This window comes from Diadema antillarum, unplaced genomic scaffold (assembly GCF_040938485.1).
Source record: "Diadema antillarum isolate AM-2024a unplaced genomic scaffold, OU_Dant_1.0 scf00000136, whole genome shotgun sequence".
Taxonomy (NCBI): Eukaryota; Metazoa; Echinodermata; class Echinoidea; order Diadematoida; family Diadematidae; genus Diadema; species Diadema antillarum.
In genome coordinates, this window is record NW_027271025.1 from 2103812 (window position 1) to 2125179 (window position 21368).

At 36.5% G+C, this 21368-nt stretch overlaps 1 protein-coding gene across 1 annotated transcript; it reads right to left on the reverse strand.

Moving 5' to 3' along the window:
- Positions 1-3500: 3500 nt before the first annotated feature.
- On the reverse strand, positions 3501-17739 carry LOC139721005 (decapping and exoribonuclease protein-like). The gene is made up of 6 exons (XM_071632335.1): positions 17330-17739; positions 15188-15411; positions 13097-13316; positions 12263-12398; positions 4996-5081; positions 3501-3612 (listed from the first exon to the last, which is right to left on the reverse strand). Exons 1-6 carry the CDS (start codon positions 17737-17739, stop codon positions 3501-3503), a joined length of 1188 nt encoding a protein of 395 aa, XP_071488436.1.
- Between the last annotated feature and the right edge of the window lie 3629 nt (positions 17740-21368).

A 21368-nucleotide genomic window follows, 5' to 3' on the forward strand; every position in this document is an offset into this window, starting at 1 on the left:
AGAATTCCAGGTTAAAACAAAAATGCGAAATAAAGAAGAGAAGAAAGTACATGCATAATACACACTCTTACCCCCTCCCCCTCCCCCCCCCCCCCACACACACACACGCGCGCGCACACAGTCAGTCACCGGACAGGGTGAATGCACGTCACGAGATCGACACCCACGAGTCATACTCATAGAGCTCACGAGTCATACAGCCCATGTGTTATACAGCTCACGAGTCATACAACCCATGAGTTCGACACTAAGCTAACACGGTCCACGAGACCGATACATTAAGAGCCGTGTTGTATCTGTCGAACTCGTGGGCTGTTTTTACCTAGTGTCGAACACATGGGCTTTATTTGCCTAGTGTCGAACTCATGGGCTGTATGACTCGTAAGCTGTATGACTCATGGACCCCTTTTCAATGTCGAACTCGTGGGCTGTATGACTCGTGGGTGTCGGTCTTGTGGGTGACTCCATCAGACATGCCAGATACACTGACTATAACTCGTGGAGGCAGATTCAGTATCTTGTAGCATCATACAAAGTCTCTTTGTATTTAATAAGGTCTTTCCTTTCTTTTTACATTGTAATCATACTTGCTATTGATCATGTTTGAAATGGAAAATGATAAACTTGAACTTGAACTTGATAATGTTTAAGATTAAGAAGGATGTGAATTTTTGCAGTCAGCAATAATTATCACACTCCACCTCACAGCAGGCGATGGTCGTATCATCTTTGTTAAAGTCGACTATTTTGATAACTTATCAAGCTCCTATATTTTGACTACATGTCTTACATGACATTACAGTTTAATACTCATTGTCTTATCACACAGTGTCAAAGTGGTAATCCTCTATTGCAAGATTATATAAACAAATTATAAGATAACTATACCAGTACTTAGTAGTTAACCCCACCAAAAGCTATCTTGAAAGATAAGACGAAACTGGAATGCTTGAGGATCACCTAAACAATAGATGAAATCATTATTTACCATAACAATGCTTAAAGATCTTGAGACATTATAACAACTGCATGCTCACTGTGAGAAGAGAAAGGTTACATAAGAAATGAGATTATACAACTTACTGCGGAGACCTATACTGCTAACTACTATAACTACGAACATGTGCCCCAGATCTGAAAGGAAATATTTTTCGATTACAGGACAAAACAGCATAACATTCATTGTCTATTCTCACACACTGGCAAGGTGCTAATCTTCCACTGCCAGACTTATTTACAGAATGTATAAGATAACTACCAGTAGATAACCCCACCAAAACATCTCTTGATAGATGAAACAATCCCCTAAACAATGGATTAAATCAATCATGCCATACAATGCTAAAAGATCTTAAAGCATTACAACAATTTAACTGCATGCTGATTGTAAGAAGACATTAAATGTTACATAGAAAATAAAATCACACAACTTACTACGAACTGAAAACCAATGTACATGTACTACGAGCACACATGTCCCAAATTTGAAAGCTGATACTATTCAGATCTTTATCAGTAGCCATTATATATTTTTGATTACAGGACATTACAGCAGAATAGTCATGGTGTATCTTAACCCACTGTATTCTCACACAGTGGCAAAGAGGTAACCCTCACTGCCAGATTTATCTACAAAATAGCTATACCAGTATAATAATTATACCAACCAAGATATCTCTCCGTCTCTTGATGAATAAAAAGAAACAAAAATATGGACTATCGGTATACACTAATTTGGGTATCATCAGAACTCTAAATAGTAGATTAAATCATTCATACCATATACAATGCTAATAAAATCTTAAGGCATAGACAATAACTGCATGCCTAAGACATCAAATGTTTATAGGAAATGAGATTATGCAACTTGCTGCATAGGCCTACTGCAAGCTACTACGTACATTACATGCCCCAAATCTGAAAGCGGACACCATTCAGATCTTTAAATCAGTACAAATGTAAATATTTTTTTCATTACAGGACATTACAGAATATACATTCGTTGTTTACCTTAACCCCACTGTAATATTATTTTCACATTGTGGCAAGGTGCTAATCCTCCACTGCCAGACTTATTTACAGATGTGTAAGATAACTACCAGTAGTTGACCCCATCAAAACATCTCTTGATGGATAAAACGAAACTGGACTGCCTGTGAATCCCCCAAACAGTAGATTGATTCATTCATACCATACAGTGCTAAAATATCACGAGGCATAGACATTAACTGCATGAAGACATATCAAATGTTACATAGAGGAAATAATATTAAACAACTTACTACATACTGCAAATTTAATGTACTACGAGCATACATGTCCCAAATCTGAAAGCTGAAACTATTCAGATCTTTATCAGTAGCCCTACTTATTTTTGATTACAGGACATTGCAGCACAATATTCATAGTGTATCTTAACCCACACTGTATTCTCACACAGTGCCAAGGTAGTAATCCTTCACTTCCAGATTTACTATAGATGTATAAGATAACTACCAGTAGTAAACCCCATCAAAACATCTCTTGATGGATAAAAAGAAACTGGATTATCTGAAAATCCCCTAAAAATGGATTAAATCATTTATACCATAAAATGTCTAAAGATTACGAGGCATAGACAATAACTGTACGCCGATTGTAAGTAGACGTATCAAATGAAGCATGTGAATGAATGTAGAAACGATCTTTCACAAGCCTTCTAGATGTCTACCAAGTTTGTTTAAAAAAGGAAATATGTAAAGTATATACCAGAGTATCAAAGCGATTGCAACGAACATCAGAGATGGCAAAAATATTATGTGTCAGAAATGAAAGAACACGTAAAATGTATTTTTTTCTTTGAATGTAACAGCTCTCTCCCTCTTATCCTAAGATGCAAGTTCAAAGGAAAATAGAAAAAAAATGCACAAGTTGAGTCTCTTACGTGGACTGCAGAATAACCTTTGACCTGAGGCAGCATTTGTCTCTCACAATGCAATCAGAAGCTTTTTACATCTTGGTTGGAAGATAACTTTTGACTTTGGAAGAAATTGTACTTATGTGGTTTCAACGCTACTGCTGTTTTGCAGATTTTTAGTTTCACGTGTGGATCGATGTCCACGAAATAACAATTTGTGAATAATTGCCTTCAGTTCACAATGTTTCATGATAATATCCGAATGTGGAAAATTAATAATTATTTTCCTAAACCGTGATCAAACTTCATTCTCATCCCATTAACATGGTTGCAGAGTCAAACATCTGCAAAACTATCTCGGTAGCTCTTATGCTGTAGAATTCGTCCCATGGTAACTAGCATTTATGCCCACTTCCTCATGTTTGCAGCAGTAACCTCCTCCGTCCAAGGGACTTTGTACAGTGTGTACATCACTATGGGGTTTTCTGTGCCAGTTGTTACTCAAAGCACAAAAAGGGTTAAGGGAAGAAGTCTCATAACAAAATCATGTAGATCGTCAGCTGTCGTGACGTAACAATGGATTCTTCCCCGGATGCTGCTCTTTCTAGCGAAAGGCTGAGATGAATTCCTCTGTGAGGAACTGTTCCTTCCCATCCTCGTGGAGGACACAGATCACTTCGGACGACCCTGGGGCCCGCTCCAGCATGTACACCACCCTGAAACCACGAAAGGAGAATGTATATACGTGTATTTAGATCGAGCACCAACTACTAATGGATGCATGTGCTGTATGAGTTCATTATAGGTCTATATAGGCCTATATATAGGGGGGTTTGGAAAGTTGAGATGAGATTAGTATTGATGCACTGTAATATTATGGGTGAATAGGTAATTGAAAAAAAAAATGTAGAAATGTTTATTTATAGTTTTTGGTTTTAGGTTGAAAAAGATTGATAGTTGTAAATAAGATGGGTTCTGATAATCATAATATGTGGTAGGGGTATGGGGCACAGAGCCAAATAAAGATTAACGTTGGTGAAGATTTGATGAGATGATGATGATAATAAGGTTTATGTGGGTTTTTTTGTATATATGTATGTGTGTGTATATGTATGTATATGCATATATATAGGTCTATATGTGTATTTGTATAATTTATTATATTATATTTTAATGCGGATTATTGTATTAATACTGCGGATGATAACTATACATCACTGCTGTTATTGTAACACAGAAATAGTATTATGTATTGATTGTTTTTATTGATTGATCACCGGTAATATCTGATATTCTATGTGTGATATGGGTTGCAATAATGTAAACTCTAATATTCTTGTTTTGTATCCCCATGTACGTGTCTAAACCTGCCATTCGTTTTGAATGAAACGGTGGACCTGGTTCTTTTGTATATTTGTTATTCTCACACTTACTTGAACTTGAATAAAGTCATGATTAAACAACAACGAGTTTAATGTGTGCATTATACTAACACACACACATACACACACACACACACACACACACACACACACACACACACACACACATTACAAGCATGAATACATAATATTGCAACGTTTTCCAGTGGGGGAGGGGGGAGGTCAAGGATCGATGATTACCCCATCTCCAAAGGGGACCCTCGCGGGGGGGGGGGGGGGGTTAATTGCTGTGATTTTGTTTCATTTTTATTAGTGCAGTAGTTTTTTTAAAGTGTAAAAAAGTGAGGGGGTATCTTTACGAGGTAATCTTAATGACCCAATGCACAATGTATGACAAGCACGTGTAATTGGTTTTGCATCAGCATCTCAGAACTTGTTTAAAGCAGGGAGGTGAGACGCTCATCTTTAAAGGTTAAATACAGTGACACAGTGTATCAAGCATGTCAAGTAGAATTCGACCCTGATGATGCAACAATCACCAGCACGAACTCACTTTCAGGTTATATCAGGCATGTGTATGTATATGCATGAAATTTTGACACATGGCATTGGTGACAATCTAGTTGTTTCTGTGTAATTTTACAAATTTGAGGTTTTGCTTGTCATTTTTTGATGTATCAAAGTGGTCGTTCGTCATTATTTCTGCCCTTGTCTTACCTTGGGTCATCGATTTTTACGATTTCTTTGATGTATGACAGCAGTTGGTCCGCAAAGTTGCAGCAGACTGCGCCGTCCCAAGCTCCCTGTGTGAGTAAAATAAGATCAGACAAACCAAATGATACTCCGAGCAGTAAGTAAAATTGACTAATCCTTTATCTATTTTGTGTCTAATGAATTGACTCCAAAATAACTGTCCTGTTTAACCAGCACGGTACTGCGGAAGTAGAAATTTTCGTGTGATCCTTTTGTTTTTCGCTGGTCCTCGGTCTCAATGAAATTCACATCCATGGCATTTTGTTAAAGAGACTCAGTTGTCACAATGTTATTTTCCCAGTACGCTTACTAAGGGCGGACGTCCACTTGGGCGCGGACAAGCCCCGGAAGGGTTGCGGAAGCAAATTAAGTTATTTCGGCATCCTGTCCGCGACAGACGCGGAATAACTTTGTGAATCGGCTTGTCCTGGGACATTCCTAGGACTGTCCGCGGACTGTCCGCGGACTGTCCGCGGACTGACTGCGGACATTCCTAGGAATCACTACGGAAGAGCGCGAAATACCTCGGAATATGCTAATCGTAGCCGGGCAGCGCGGAAATATCTAGGATTACACCAGGAATGAACGCGGACAATCAGGATGCCTTCCGGACAACACAAGTTAGGCATGCGGACAAACTGCGGACAATACCAGGAAAATGGAAAGGTATAAATTTGGCGCTGACTTTGACTTTTCCTCATTTGACTGCTAGCCGTCGTTGATGCTCCCTGTTGTGCTTCCGCAGTAGCGGCTGATATCATATTAACATGATTGGTCAATATTATTTGATAAATGTGACCACCAAAAGTCGAAGAATAGGATTGTCTGCATGTCGGCTGACGACTCATTTTTTTTTTTTTTATTTGTCTCATCTGGGAGAACAATTTTTTCTCTGCCTACAGTCACATGGATGATATTCGCAAACTTTCTGAACCATATATATATATATATATATATATATATATATATATACATAAAAATGTAAATGTATATACATATATATATGTATATACAATCATGCTGATAAGGTAGTCCTCGTGTGGGCAAGATAAAAAGATAAGTAACAAAACTGCAACAAAGTTCATGCTGTATTCACCAACGATTTATTTCTTCACAAGAAATAAACCGTTGGTGAATACAGCATGAACTTTGTTGCAGTTTTGTTACTTATATATATATATATATATATATATATATATATATATATATAGTTGAAAGAAATTGGACTGAGGCGGGACGTTGCTCTCGATCTTAGTCTCCCTTTTATTTGTCAAGCTTTCGGCCCGTCATTGGGCCTTCGTCAGGACCTACAAGTGTACCACCTACCTTCGTCAGGTCCTGACGAAGGCCCAATGACGGGCCGAAAGCTTGACAAATAAAAGGGAGACTAAGATCGAGAGCAACGTCCCGCCTCAGTCCAATTTCTTTCAACTATATGCATCCAACAATGCAGCACCGCGTACGTTCGGGACCCAGGGAACTATTTCTCACATTATATATATATGTATATATATATATATATATATATATATATATATATATATATATATTCTTTATTCCCTTTTTTTATAGACCTGTGCTTTATCCATCCTGAAGTATATACATGTTTTGTCTGATACTTCTGTAGAGCATGCCAAAATGATCCTAATCATTAATTTTTCTCTTTCTCTGATATTTACCCTTGTGCATCTCTTACCCTCTCTTATTTTGATCACTTTTGAACATTTTCAAGTCCGAGAATTTTTTTTTTTTCATGCTTAGAGCTTACTAGCCTATTGTCAATGAAGTGTAAAAATAGGGAAATATTTTTAACCTACTTTGATTTACTTTTTTTTTTGGGGGGGGGGAGTTCAGCTGGGCTGTCAAATTGGACAATCGAGTCTATTTGCAACTAAAACAAAAAGAGAAGAAAAAAATATTAGGTATTAACAACTACGAAAATCATTCAGGTAAAGAATATTTCTGAAATGATTTGTGATGCTTAATGTGTACTTAAATATATACACTCAGCAAAAAACAAAACAAAAATAAGACAGAAATTTAACACTTTTTCGAGTTCATGATTTATTGCTTTTTTTCCTCATTTAACTTGAATTTTGAAGTGACAGAAAATTCTTCATTTCCTCCATCATCTTTAGCTTTCATTGTTATTTTGGGCTTCAAAGATATTACATTGTAATGAGACCACAGGTATATCTTTGCAACTGAATTCATGCCTTTTAGTGTGATGACTTTGTCTTTTGTTCTAGTATGTTGTATCATTAGAAAGCATTTACGTATGAATAACAACTTGTTCATGTTTATATAATACATTAACATTTAGCCAAAAATTCTATGCTTTTTTTTTTCTGAGTGTACTTCCACCTACTTTTGTGATTTTTCAGCTGGGCTGTCACATGGGACAACCTAGTTTGTTTGCAAATATGATACGAAGAACATAAAGGAAAATGTACTATAGTAAGTAATAGGAACCAGGAAAGTCACTCAGATGAAAAATAATTTCTGAAAAGATCAAATCAAAACAAACTTACTAGGAAGTTAGGGGGCTGATTTCACTTCTTTCTGGTTGCTTTTGGCACAGTCTCTACTACCTTATTCTTTGCCTTCTGGGACTGGAAATTCCTTAGATTTTCCTGTTCTTCATCACTAGACGAAAGGTATGCCTGTGATGGGGATATTTGCAAGGGGGCCTCGCCTCCCTTCTTGCTCATTTTGCGTTTCATTGGCATGACGCTCGCGGAAAGTGTCGACATTTTCGAGTCTGGATCACAAAATTTTCGCATCGGTTCCGGACACTTGCATATATAGATCCGCATCGGCTCCGCGCTGTCCTAAAACATTCCTGGTGTCTTCCGCTTTCATTCGGGAAGCTTCCCCACACCGCGGGATTCTTTCCGGAGCGTGTGCGGAAGGAGCGGAAGGGTTCCGGACAAGCGGGACATCCTCAGGACATCGTCAGGACAAGTCGCCGAAGGTGTCAGGAAATTCATTTCCGCGTCCAAATTTTGGTCTCGATCAAAATTTGGACGCGGACATTTTTCTCTCTCCCGAAGGTGCGGAAACGCCCGGACATGTTTAGGACAGTAAGCGGACAGGTTCAGGAACGTGCGGACAGGTTCCCGAAGGAGTGCGGAATACCAAATTTGCATTCCGGAGCTTGTCCGCGTCTTGTCCGCGCCCTAGTGGACGCCTGGTCTTAGCAGGGTAACGTATTCATGAAAATTGTTGTGGGTTTTCTTTCGAGTCCAAGAATGACTGCACCCATAAGTAGGCTACTTCTTTCGTTGCAGCAGACAGGGTAAATTCCCAACTTTGACTATGGCATCTTATAACCATTGACTTTACAACACCGCTGCACAGTCCGGTGATGTTTGATTTGGGGACAAATGCACAAAGAAGTTTTAATGATTTATCCAAATGACCCTGCTCTCTACAAAAAACAGGTTCAACTTCGCCCCTTTTGTCAAAGTGGGAGCATCTTTACGGGTGCAACTTTGCACCTTTCAGACCAGAAAGGTGCAAAGTTGCACCTTTAATAGGTGCTGGTCTGAAAGGTGCCAAGCTACACCCATAAAGGCTCTCCCAGTGTGACATTGATAAAGATTAATGGACATACATATGTTCATGTGCAATATATCTCTGATAAAGTGTCTCGTAATGTTGGTATACTTCATAAGTTAAGGTATTATGTCCCTCAGAATATTTTATTCATGTTATATAGTTCGTTGATATTATCGCACATTTCATATCGCAACATTGTCATGATTGTATGGGCAACTTCAAAAAGCCACATTGATAGTATACTACTTCTACAAAAGAAAGCTATATGTATATGCACCAAATCAGGGTATCGAGACCATTTAGATCCTTTATTCGCAGAATTAAAAACACTTAAGGTGAATGACATCAATTTTTTGCAAAACTCACTTTGTATGTTTCGCTTACATAATGGTCAGTTCCCATCTTCTTTTTTCTCACTATTTCAATTAAACAAGGACATACATTCTTATCCCACAAGACAATCTGATAAGTTTCATTTACTCTCTAAAAAAAATCGAGTGAAAATATTCACTCTTGAAGGAGTGAATACAAAAAAGAGTGAATTTACAGTGAAATTGGAGTGAATTTTGAGTGAAAATGTTCATTTTCACTCATTTTGGAGTGACCTCAGGGATCACTCGAAGATTTAGGAGTGATCCCTGAGGTCACTCCAAAACGAGTGAAAATAAACATTTTCACTCTAAATTCACTCTTTTTTGTATTCACTCCTTCAAGAGTAAATATTTTCACTCGATTTTTTTAGAGAGTATATAATCCCAAAACAGTGATGGCTCGGAAATCTGTCAGACACACCGGACCCGATGTTTGGAATTCTCTTCCTTCTGAAATTCGAAGTTCAAAGTCTATGTACTCTTTTAGGAAAGCTGTAAAAACAATGTTGTTTTCTGGATATCAGTAATTCCATTGTCATTATTAGTGTGTTATACACGAAATTCTTTCGCAGAAATATTGACGCATTTAATTTATTACGTAATTATGTAACCGACCATGACCTGTATCAACGGTTCACCTGTACCTCGGTGAGAAAATAGTTTGTCATGCTTTGCTATTTAAATCAGTGATACAGGTGAACTCACTTTGTATAAACCTTTAATAGTGAAAGCAGACAGACCTCTCCTTTCCCTTTTTCCTTTCAACTATCCTATCTCTATGCAATATCCCTCCCTCCTATTCTCCTTCCGATGTATATTATAATATTATTTATGTACTGGGGCTGCACGCAAATCAAGCCACGCTTATGCTGTAGCCCCACTGTATTATTCATTGTTGTATATTTGTTGTACATTTTACATTGTGCAAAGGCAATGAAGGAAAAAATATTCTGTGAACGACTTGTATTTATGTTTGTTCTAGATATGTTTGTACATGAATGTGCATGTACAATGATGATACAGAAACCAATAAATCAAATAAAAAAAAATACATTCATACTCCAGTGGGACTCAAACCCACGTCCCGATTGCCAGACATGAATCATGTCCACTATACTATTGAGTGGGAGCCTGACAGCATGATACCAGTGGGTACTACATATCATTCAAATGAACCATTCTTGTATTCATGTTGTTGTTTTTTTTCAACTAATTGACAAATTGCCCTAAAAACACAGATTCTTGAGTGTTTGAGTGACGCAATAAGGAGGTCGTTAATTTAAGTCCCACCCTAGTATGTGGGCTTATGATAGGTCGCAGTAAATTGCCCATGATTTTTTTTTTTCATTAAGACCCAAACGCTAAATAATCGGTGTTTATAAATTTACGTCGATGAAGGGCAATTTGTCAATAAATCTTATTGAGATACTGAGGTAGGAGGATATTAGAATTATTTTCTCCCTCTTTCTCCCTCAATCTTTTTCGTTGTAATATTCGTATAGTCTTAAAAAGAATATTGATAAGTTGTACTCATATATTGCGAATGTTAATACTAGTTTTTCAGTGCTTGGGATTACTGAAGCTTGGTTGAATAACGATGAGAAGCTTTTGATTATAGCTTAAGATTGTTGATGAATTCATCAACAATCTTAACACAGCTTTTGAAGCTGGTCATGTAGGTGTTGGGATCTTTCTAGATCTGTCAAAAATCCTTCGACACCCTGGATCATTCTATTTTGTTTCAAAAGTTATATTTTTATGGCATACGAGGAATTTCTTTGGAATGAATGAAGAGTTATTTAACTAATAGACAACAATTTGTTTGTATTGATGCCAATAGCTCCACATTTCTAAGAATTACTACAGGCGTTCCCTGGGATCAATTCTATGCCCTTTATTATTTTTATTATACATAAATGATATACAAAATATTAGTAGTAACTTGAGTTCAGTTATTTTTGCAGATGATACAAATGTATCTATATCTGGTAGAAACGCCACCCAAATAACATCTATCATATAACAACTGAAATACCCAAACTTGAGCAATGGTTTTTATCAAATAAGTTGTTGGTTAATATGAAAAAAACAAATTGCATTGTATTTAAACAGAAAAATAAGAGAATAGCAGATGATATGGCTGATGCTGTCATAAATAATCAAAAGGTATTGCGAGTTTCTTGTACATCATTTCTTGGTGTTATGTTGGATGAACATCTTAATTGGGCGCCTCATATAGATGACGTTTTATATAAAAAATCCTGTGCAACAGGTGTGATTTATAGGACAAGACATCTGTTAACGTTAAGGATTTTATCATATTATATTTATAACGCCACTATATTGCCACATCTAACATATTGTTCAATGATCTGGGGCCAATGTGCAAAATCTCTTTTAAATCGTGTGTTCACACTTCAGAAAAGGTCATTACGTGCAATAACAAATTCTCATCCTTCAACACCTTCCCAACCTCTGTTTAAAAAGCTCCAACTTCTTACTGTATTTGATATGTGCTTTATGTAAATTACAAACCGCCTCATTTATGTATGTGTATACTCATAAGTTATCACCGTCTGTCTTTGATGATATGTTGAAATATACGAGAGATATTCGTTTATATAACACTAGACAAACTGGTAACCTATATTTACCTCCTTTCAGATATGTTACATTGCAAAGATCTGTTAAATATCAAGGAGTACATGTTTGGAATTCTGTACCTGACGAAATGAAGTTATGTCCTTCCCTTGCTTCTTTTAAACGTAGATATAAAAGATATCTGTTGAATAATTATAATTGAAGCTTCTGTAGAAATTTAATCAAACGTTCATGTGATGTCTGCAATGTGTATTATTTTACACATTTTTCACTCATAGTTTGCCTGTTTTTATTTATTTTTTGTTTTTTAATCGTCTTTCTTTCCCTCCTTTTAAGCGTATCTTATAATTGTACATAAAATCTCAAGTGGGAGTCCAGCCGTAGAAAGGCAAATGGCCTCTGCTGGCTCATCCATTTTCTCTCTTAGAATTTCTTTCTTCTTTTTTTCCCCCCTCTCCATTGTGCTTGTTTTTCTTGTACATGTATACTGTTACCAAATGTAATGTTATTATCTTTGTCTTGTTCTTTGCTACATGTATTTTAACGAGAATTTGGAAATAAATGAAATGAAAATGAAAATGCAAACGTTTTGGGGCAAGTGCATTGATATAAATGACAACAATACATGAACAATGCACATCGGTGTGAGAGCCCGTGCAGGGTAATAGCATCTCGCCATCACTCGAAATCAAACTTACGCGAGCACTGCTGGGGATGTCCGATGTCCTGAATGACTTCAGATGACGCACCACACCGTCATCATCTCGGAAGCCACAGACGACCTCAGGGACGCCCAGAAGATAGGACTGTGCCCACCATTTAAGCAATTTGTATCTGTATAGAAAGAAGAAAAGGAAAAGTGCATAAATACACAAAAATTTATGTTCTAATAATACGCAGAGTATAAAATCCATATTGCATCCACAAATTATAGCGTTCAGAGATAAATTGTGTATAGAATTTGTTACCCCAAACTTGGTGTGTGTGGGTTTTTTTTTTTCACTCATAGCTTGCCATTGCCCTTTTTCCATTTCCGGTTATTCACTCTGCATGTGTGGTTGGTTGTTTGCTAGTTTGTTTTAGCTCTTTATTGTTATAGGGTTTCTTCTTTTTTTTTAGAAGATGCTGATAAAAAATAGTTGTGTTCTTTTGTATTGAGAGTGTTGATGAAGATGTATATATGTATTTTGAAATCCTGACACATGTATGGCAGATAATGGTATACATAATATATTTAGTCCCACAAATGTGAATATAAAACTATCTGTTCCGTGACATTTATTCTGGCGAACACTCCTCCCATTAATAATGCCGTAAAAATAATAAATGAATATATCTAACATAAATTCTATGACCCACAAAAATATACAAATATACCTGAACCCTAATCGTAGTCTTCACATCACACTGCAAACCTAAAAACCTATCACAACCAAAACCTTAACTCGAAGTCCTTGGAGAAAATGAGACTGGAGCAATTTTCGCATGAAGGAGCAAAATAATCGTGTCACGAAAACTGCTATCTCCTATACCTGTAGAAGTTCCTCTCATTGTTGTCGGTGTACCATTTTCGGGATGTCTTGAGCTCCACGTAGTTTGCTGGTGGTTCGGCACCAGGTCGGTTTATTCTACAATCCACCTCCCCATTGTAAATCAAAGAGTGAGAGCCAAGCTTGGTCTGAACCACACAACAGAAAGCCTCATTGCAGTTCACAGGCTTTGAGGTATCAACGGACGTCGTCCGCCCATCATCTGTGAGGGTAATTAAAATCATATGCATGCCCTGAAAGTCAACATCTAGCCATAATGCGTTAAAGGGATATTCCAGACGATTTCATAATTTCACATCATGTAGTACATAAATCGACAACTCCCTGTATATATTTGTGGAATTTATTGTGGTTCTTGAGCAGAGAAACAATACTTTGAAAAACCTTCAACAAATTACACTGAACAAGGATGATGACATAGAAGGATCACATATTTCAGAAATGATAGGAGTGTAATTCCATAACAATACCGCTTGCTTGCGAGTTCACCTGTCTATAATCTATGCATGCCTTCTTCTTTTGTTCTGCTTCCTTGAGCCCCAACTCGTGCATTGTTATGGTGACTCTGCCTTGTCATCATCCTTGTTCATTGCAATTTGTTCTATTTTTTGAAAACATTCTTATTCTTCATCCCGATTATCACAAATTCTGAAACTCTGTCCTCAGTATAACTAATTTATAGTTGTACAAATGTAAAATTCTGAGAATCTTTTTTTTCAATTCAATTTTATTTCCATTTCCATTGAATAAACAGAAAAAAATATATACAATACATTTACAGAACAAATTTATAACAATTTCAAAGAAAACGTACAAGTGGTCACGAGTAACAACATAATTTCGTTTCTAAGGTATATACCTAATACAAAGATTAGAATGGAAATGGAGGGTCCCACTTAAAAAGCAAAGCTTGTAGGGTATGGGACCCTCAAAAATACGTACAAAAAGTCAAAGAAACCAATGTCAACTGACATGAAATTAACTTAGGAAGGGAAAAAAGAAGAAAAAGAACAAAAAAGAAAAAGAACAAAAAAGGGGGAAATGAGACTATGGTACAACACACGCCATCGTGGACACAAGCATACTGTACTTCATGATGAAAATGCAATAACACAAAACAATACAACGCTCCCTGGTTTGAAATTGCGATTGATTGGGTGCATATGCCGGTATGAATCACTCGGAGGTCTCCTTTAAGTATCTCTGATGCCGCTTGAATAGATTTTCTCCAGTCAAACAACCCTACGAGACTTGATACAGTGCACTATCGTTATAACGAAGTCCTCGGGACCGGCAGTTTTATTTCGTTCTATATCGAAATTTCGTTATAAGCGGACAGTTATGATGAAAACACGCAAATCATTCACGCAATCATTCATTGTATGATGTTAAATGATTACTCATCATACGCTGAAAAAGCATTGTTATATGTGACGGTAAACTAATTTCATTAAATTTTACATTTAAGAGAGAGCTTGAAAATGCATGTATTAAAATTGATGTTTAAGGATTCGGTTATACAGTTCGCTCTTCCAGAGGTTCGTCATTCGGAAGGTTTCTTATTCAGAAGGTTTATTCCGAAGGTTCGCTCTTCAGATTGCCGGTTATTCCGAAGGTTCACCATTCCCGAGACTCACTATTCTGACAGTTTGTAATTTCGAGAATGATTTAAGGTTCTTACTCTGAAAGGTTCGTTAATCCGAAAAAGAAATAAGCTTCGTTATTCCGAAGGTTCGTTAATCCGACAATGCAAAAAGTTTCGGTTTTTCTTCGAGGGTGCGTTCTTCCGAAATTTCGTAATTCCGACAATAGAATAAGTTCATTAATTCGAAGGCTCGTTAATCCTAAAAAATCAAATAAGGTTTTTTACTCTGAAAGTTCGTTTATCCGATAATGAAAATGAGGTTCGTTATTATGAAGGTTCGTTAATCCGAAAGAGAAATGGGGTTTGTTTTCTCGTTTTTTTTTTCTCTGATTTGAATTCATAGTTTAACCTTTTTATGTATATGTGTTTGCCATCAATTTGGTACATTTCTTTCTTGTTATTAATCTTAAAAAAACCAACTGAATCACCGCTTGTCACATATTGCTCAAACTTGTATCCCCAGAACGTCATTTCCTTTTCTCTCTCCGACATCGCTTCGCGCTGTCTCCTGTTTTCTTCTGTCTCCACTTCGCTGATGTAGTACGTGCCTCTGAAAAGGGTCACGGCCATGGCCCATCCCTCCCGATTCTCGTACGGGGTGCAGAGGAACTTGGTCATGTGACCCCTCGATGTGACAAAGTCAGCATTCAACCTAGCACAAAAGTGGAAAAGTCAATGGTAGAGTATGAGAGAATGAAATCGGTTTGAAGCTTTGTAATATAGATGTGTGTGGATTGGAAAAACAAATTAAAGTTATGCCATGCTGTATACACAGAGTATAAGTTCTTTTAGTCATTTTAGAAAAAAACTGAGTCTCGCACTCTCATATCTTGGAGCACACAGCATCCATCGCATAGTGTGTACCAAGTATATTTTGTGATTTTAAGTGAATACTATAATACAATAATTGCTTAGTGTAAATATGGGTGTTTTTTTTTGCATACATAACCATAGACTTTTAAAAATGTTTTCTTAATGTTCTTGTGCATTAATCTAAACTACAGTGTGTCTCCTTTTATCATATTCTTTTCACAATGATAGGGTAAATGCATCAAAATAATTGTCATCTCTAAAATTATTGAATACTCTCATGGTAGATATCAATGAAGCTGCCAAAAGGACTCTCTGAGTATTCGATATGTGATAAATATGAACAAAGAATGTGTACATACCAAAAGAAAACAAGGAATGACGAGTGTCCTTCATTATTTTTATAATACTTGAAGGAATAAATGGGAGTTAGAGCAAAGAAGATTCAAAGAAACATCTTCCCACAGAACCCTTGGTATCATGAGGGTGATGGTTGTAGAGTGTGTTTGTTAAACAAAAGACATAAAAATTATAGGTAAGAAAATGTATTCTTTAAGCCTCATATTTACGTATTCATCAATATGATGTTATACAAATTGCCATTCGGAGAGGACATAGTTTTTAGACATATGGAATTTCTGTAGGAAAGCAAATGAATAAATCTTGACATACGTAAATGATAGACAACTACTATCACTGTTAAAAATATATCCAGGATTGAAAACATGTGCATTTCTTTGAAGTACTGAAAAATAAGCCATTTTTCGGAGAGGACGCTTTTGGACGGAACTGCACCTATATCAAAATTTAAATGTGCACAATATATGCCTGAAAATTAAACGTGTGGGTTACACAAATACTTTGTATGTGTAGGGTATGAGTGAGGCTTTGCAGACGGTAGGACATTGTTCATGCTCATAGAAATCTTTGAAAAGAAAAAAAAATCATTTAACTGTTTTCGGAGAGGACATTTTTGGACGGAATATGTATATTATACTTACGTATCAAACCCAAACTGTGCCCTATATGTGACGAGCCATATACAGTTTTCCAATGTACATTTCATTTGCTCATCCTGATGTCATAATTCATATGGTTTCATAGATGTACATTCTCATACTTTGAAGAAAAAAAATCAGGTGAGACTGAAATTGCCCTAATTGGCTCATTTTGACATATTTTGAAAATTTAGTAAGCTTTTCTCAAAAACTTTTCACTGCTTAGGGTTGAGGTAGATATAGGCCTGATGACATGCCACACAAGATTTTGATTTAATGTACACTGCGTTTTTTTTCAGGAACCTGAAAAGGTCAAAATCTGAAGTTTGTACCCTGATTTGTAAAACAACCCCTTAGGCTTTTCTCACTCAAGACATTAAAAGAGGGCCTACCGTTTGCATTAAAAGCCCCCGTGCGCTTTTGCAATGATACAGATGAACTCGCTATGAGTGACATTTTGCTCGCTCCTGACCGTCTTAAGAGCTACCCGTCCCTCTAACCGTCTTGTTCGTTGTAAAATTTAGTGCGAGCATACTTTAGGGGAGTGAATAATTGGTAGTTGGTATACCGTTTGTCTGAGAGTTAACATCTAGATCCTAGAGGAAGAAATCTAAGTGACACGAAATTTTATCGTAAAACGGTTCGATTTTGCCCTTTATATTGACATTTTATTTTCCTACTTTGATTCTCGCGGTCTTACTGCAGCCCTGCAGATGCCCGAGCTCCTAAAAGTGTTACTTCATGTACTTATAAGTTATTTACCTTTGCATTTGTCCTTCATTTTTCTTCTTTCCTTCTGCACCTGATGATTCTTGAGATTCTGCTGGCCTAGATATCACATTTCTCTTCTTCAGCATCCAAGTTGTCAGACTGTTCAGTCGGTCTTTTTCATCGTCATCTCTGTCGATGAAATCCTTGTAACCCTTTCTCAGGTTAAAGTAAGTCTTCCTAGGGTCCTTTGGAGGAGTGTAGAATTTGAGGAATCTTGCATCGCAGTGGACACGACGGTCTGCATCCAGAGAGAAATGGCCAATTTCAGTAGGATCCCGAAAGGAAGGGTAGGGAATTTGAAACCTGCGGATGGGCTCGATAGGAAGAGGTTTACGTTTGGTGGCCGCGAGATCGCGTCGAACTTGAACTGATCGAAGTTCCTTCTCCTCGCCACGCTTCATTTTCAGCCTTTCTAGAGCGAACTTGCTTTCTCACAAATTACAAATAAATTTTCCTTTTGTCCTACCTTTGTATTGCTTTCTCACAAATTACAAATAAATTTTCCTTTTGTCCTACCTTTGTATAACATACAATCTTAAGTTACTAAATCAGTATTGTGTATCACGATAACATACGCACAGTAGAGAATGGGGAATACCACCGGAAAATCTGTTATCATTCGAATGCGTACAACTCATACACACATACTGCGCAAGCGGCGATAGAGCATGCCTGGAACATTCGTGGCTTTACCTGCATACATGCCAAAAAGCTTTGCTATAATGAATTATGTAGGCAACTAGGCACTAGAGTGCTTCAAGTTACTGGCCATACCTCCTGACAATGACAATGACAATGACAATGACAATGACAATGACAATGACAATAACAATGACAATTGTTTTATTTTCCCATGTCACCCATACCAGCGTATTCAGGTATTGGGGAACACAATGATAAATTATAACATTGATAACATTAAATAACTAACAATTTATGTTATTCAAAGAACACAAATGAATGCTAAACAAATAAATTAACTTTGGTTTGGCATATTACATTTGGAAACAGAAAGAGGATTGTGCAAAATAAGTGTTTTACTGGTTTATGTATAAACATTATAATACAAAAACATTAATAAAACCTTAAAGAAAAATTGCTTTGGCTGAAACAAACCTAAAACACGGTGACACTTAATTGTGATTCACAATCCGTGTAGAGCATAAAAACGGAGCATTATGTTATTGCAGAATTCATGAGTGTTGACGGGTTTTTTTTTAGTTAAATAAATCATTCACTTTTAATATGTTTGGGAGAGTTCTGAAATATCTCTTAATGATATATTATCTAATTCTTGAGTCATCAAAAGCACTCCATTCAAATAGACAATGGAAACCGTTAGACTAAACAGCGGGAATATAAACGATTTTTCCTTTCTATAAGCTTTTATCTTGCATAATAATTATTCCTGTCTCGACAGGTGGTCTGTGGTTCCCGCATCCCGAGTTACACAATGAAGATTGTAGCGAAAAAAGAAGTCTTAATACAGTGTAGATATTTTTTCTAGGTTCAGCTCTTGTTTGAAAATACGGTAATTCAAACAAAGAACATTAACTTTTCATTCCAATTTAGGTTTAATACATTTATTTTTTAGCATTGCATACTGTACCAATTTCTTATTGATTTCATAATTATACAGAAATGACAAAAATCTCACATTTCAGCTAGAATATAAAGCATGTCTTAAAAACCAACCAAAATGAAAAAAGAACAATGTTAACTCTGATATATCTTAGCATGGGAACATGCTTTTACTTGTATGAGCTAAAAATGAATAAAAAGAATCCGAATATCATACATAGCATACATGAAAAATTATGAAGGTGTGACATCATAGACTCACTCATATGAATATTCATAAGGACTGTTTAAAAAAAAGGTGAAAGTGTCATATCTTCCTTATTTCTTATCTGATTTTTGTCATGTTTGTATCATTCTGTAAGGAATATTCATTTCTTTGTTTGAAGTTTATCGTTTTGGGGGTTTATATTTCTTTTCGGTGTTCCCTTCGCGATACTCGACAGGACAGTCAGATGCTTCACTGGGGTCGGGCGAGGTCGGTAGCGTATTTTAGGCATCCACTGACTATTCTCACAGTGTCGTTGAGGGTAGCATCCAGTTTTCTGACATGGTGACATCACAGATGTAGATGGATGACATGGGTATGAATCTCTGTCTGCATCATCGTCAATGAAAAGCCATCGGTATACGGTGTCTCAGTCGCTGGAAAGTTTCTCCCCGTTCTGTTCGACGTTTTGACGGGATTTTTGGCACAATATATAGAAATGTCACTCAACTCTGTTGCGGTGTGCAAGTCGATACACACACCCCTCATGTTTCTTGATATTTCTACTGTTTTGAAGATCCTGTATATCCTTTTATGGTGTGAAATTCATATCGTAGGTATCGAGAGAAAGTACTATATCAGGCAAATCTCGTCATACTTGAAATACTTGTTAAAGCTTTACTCTATTATACATTCTTCCATTTCGGGTGATCATTCTGTGTGGACTACAGTGCGTTGTTCCGTTGAGGCTAATCGCAATCTGTAACTGTGTTTGATAATAATAATAATAATGATAAAATGACACAACAACAACAACAACAACAATTATGATAATAAGAAGATTAATAATATAGGTTTTCCTGCCCAATTTGCATTCAATTTAACGACGAGGTCATTCAAGTTCGAGTGAATTTGAATGATCACCGAGATCGACATTCAAAAAAGTATCTAGTTCATTTAATTTAATTTCATCAGCATGCGATTTCATGAGTTTCTTACACAAGGGTGTAAAAAGGGCATTCAAATTAAAAATGCAAGTGCAACGCAGTCAAATTCGCATCAGCAACGCCGTGCTGGAGAGCGTTAAGGGAATTCAAATTCACGATAGGCAACAGATACAAAGTGTGGGCAGTCTTTTTCGTTGTTGCTTTTATTCTTTGCAGTTACTCAGCTCTGTGTTGAATACTAGTATACAATGTTAAGATACCTTGAAATGCGATTTTTGACTAGCTAATGACTCGTATAACCCCACTTTCAAACACATACATTTACACTTTATTCATACACGATTTTAGCCGCTGCTATATACATTACAGAGTTTGCGTGAATATCTCGAATACGGACAGAATTAGCGGATGAAGCATGATCTTGACAACCAGCAAAATTGACGATATAATCCTTTCGTGAAATAGGTCTATCTATAATAGCTGATCCGATCGCGGCAACTTATGCTCAGTGATGATATGGACACGGGGAACTAAGGAATGGAATCAAAATGGATCAATACTGATTTGGGCGTATAGGACCCCTAAGATATTCTGGGATATGGCTATTTCCTATATGTTACATCCACGCTGTTAGGGATGAATTGAAAATGACAGAAAGGTCGACAGGAAAAAAATACATCCAATACAATTACGACTTTGAAATGAAAATGAAATTGTGTCATCCAATCGTTTGACAGTTAAAATGCATGGCCCGTGAAGTTGTGTAAGTTGATTGAATAAGAACGTTCAAAGTGCTGAGTTGTGTTCCTGATACTGGTATTTTGCACGAATTTGAACGTCTATCCAGCTGGCGCGAAATTGAATGACGACTTTGAGTCGTTAAATTGGATGAATTTCTCTCTAAATTGAATGAAATAAAATCTAAAAGGGATGACATGGAATGAAATTGAATACCTAAAGAAATAAAATGAACGGTGAGAGTAGAGCAGTGACCAAAATCGCTTGAATTTGAACGCCTTTTCATTAATTCGAATGCAAATCTGATGAAATTGGGCGGGGAAACCTATAATGATAATAATAATAATAGTAATAATAATAATAATAATAATAATAATAATAATAATAATAATAAAAATAATAATAATAATAATAATAATAATAATAATGATAATAATAATAATAATGATAATAATAAATGATAATAGATAACACTCATATGGCGCTTAATACTGCATGACGTTTCTATAAGCGCATAGCTGAAAAAAAAAGAAGTGCTTCTCCTCCGTATATAGGCCAC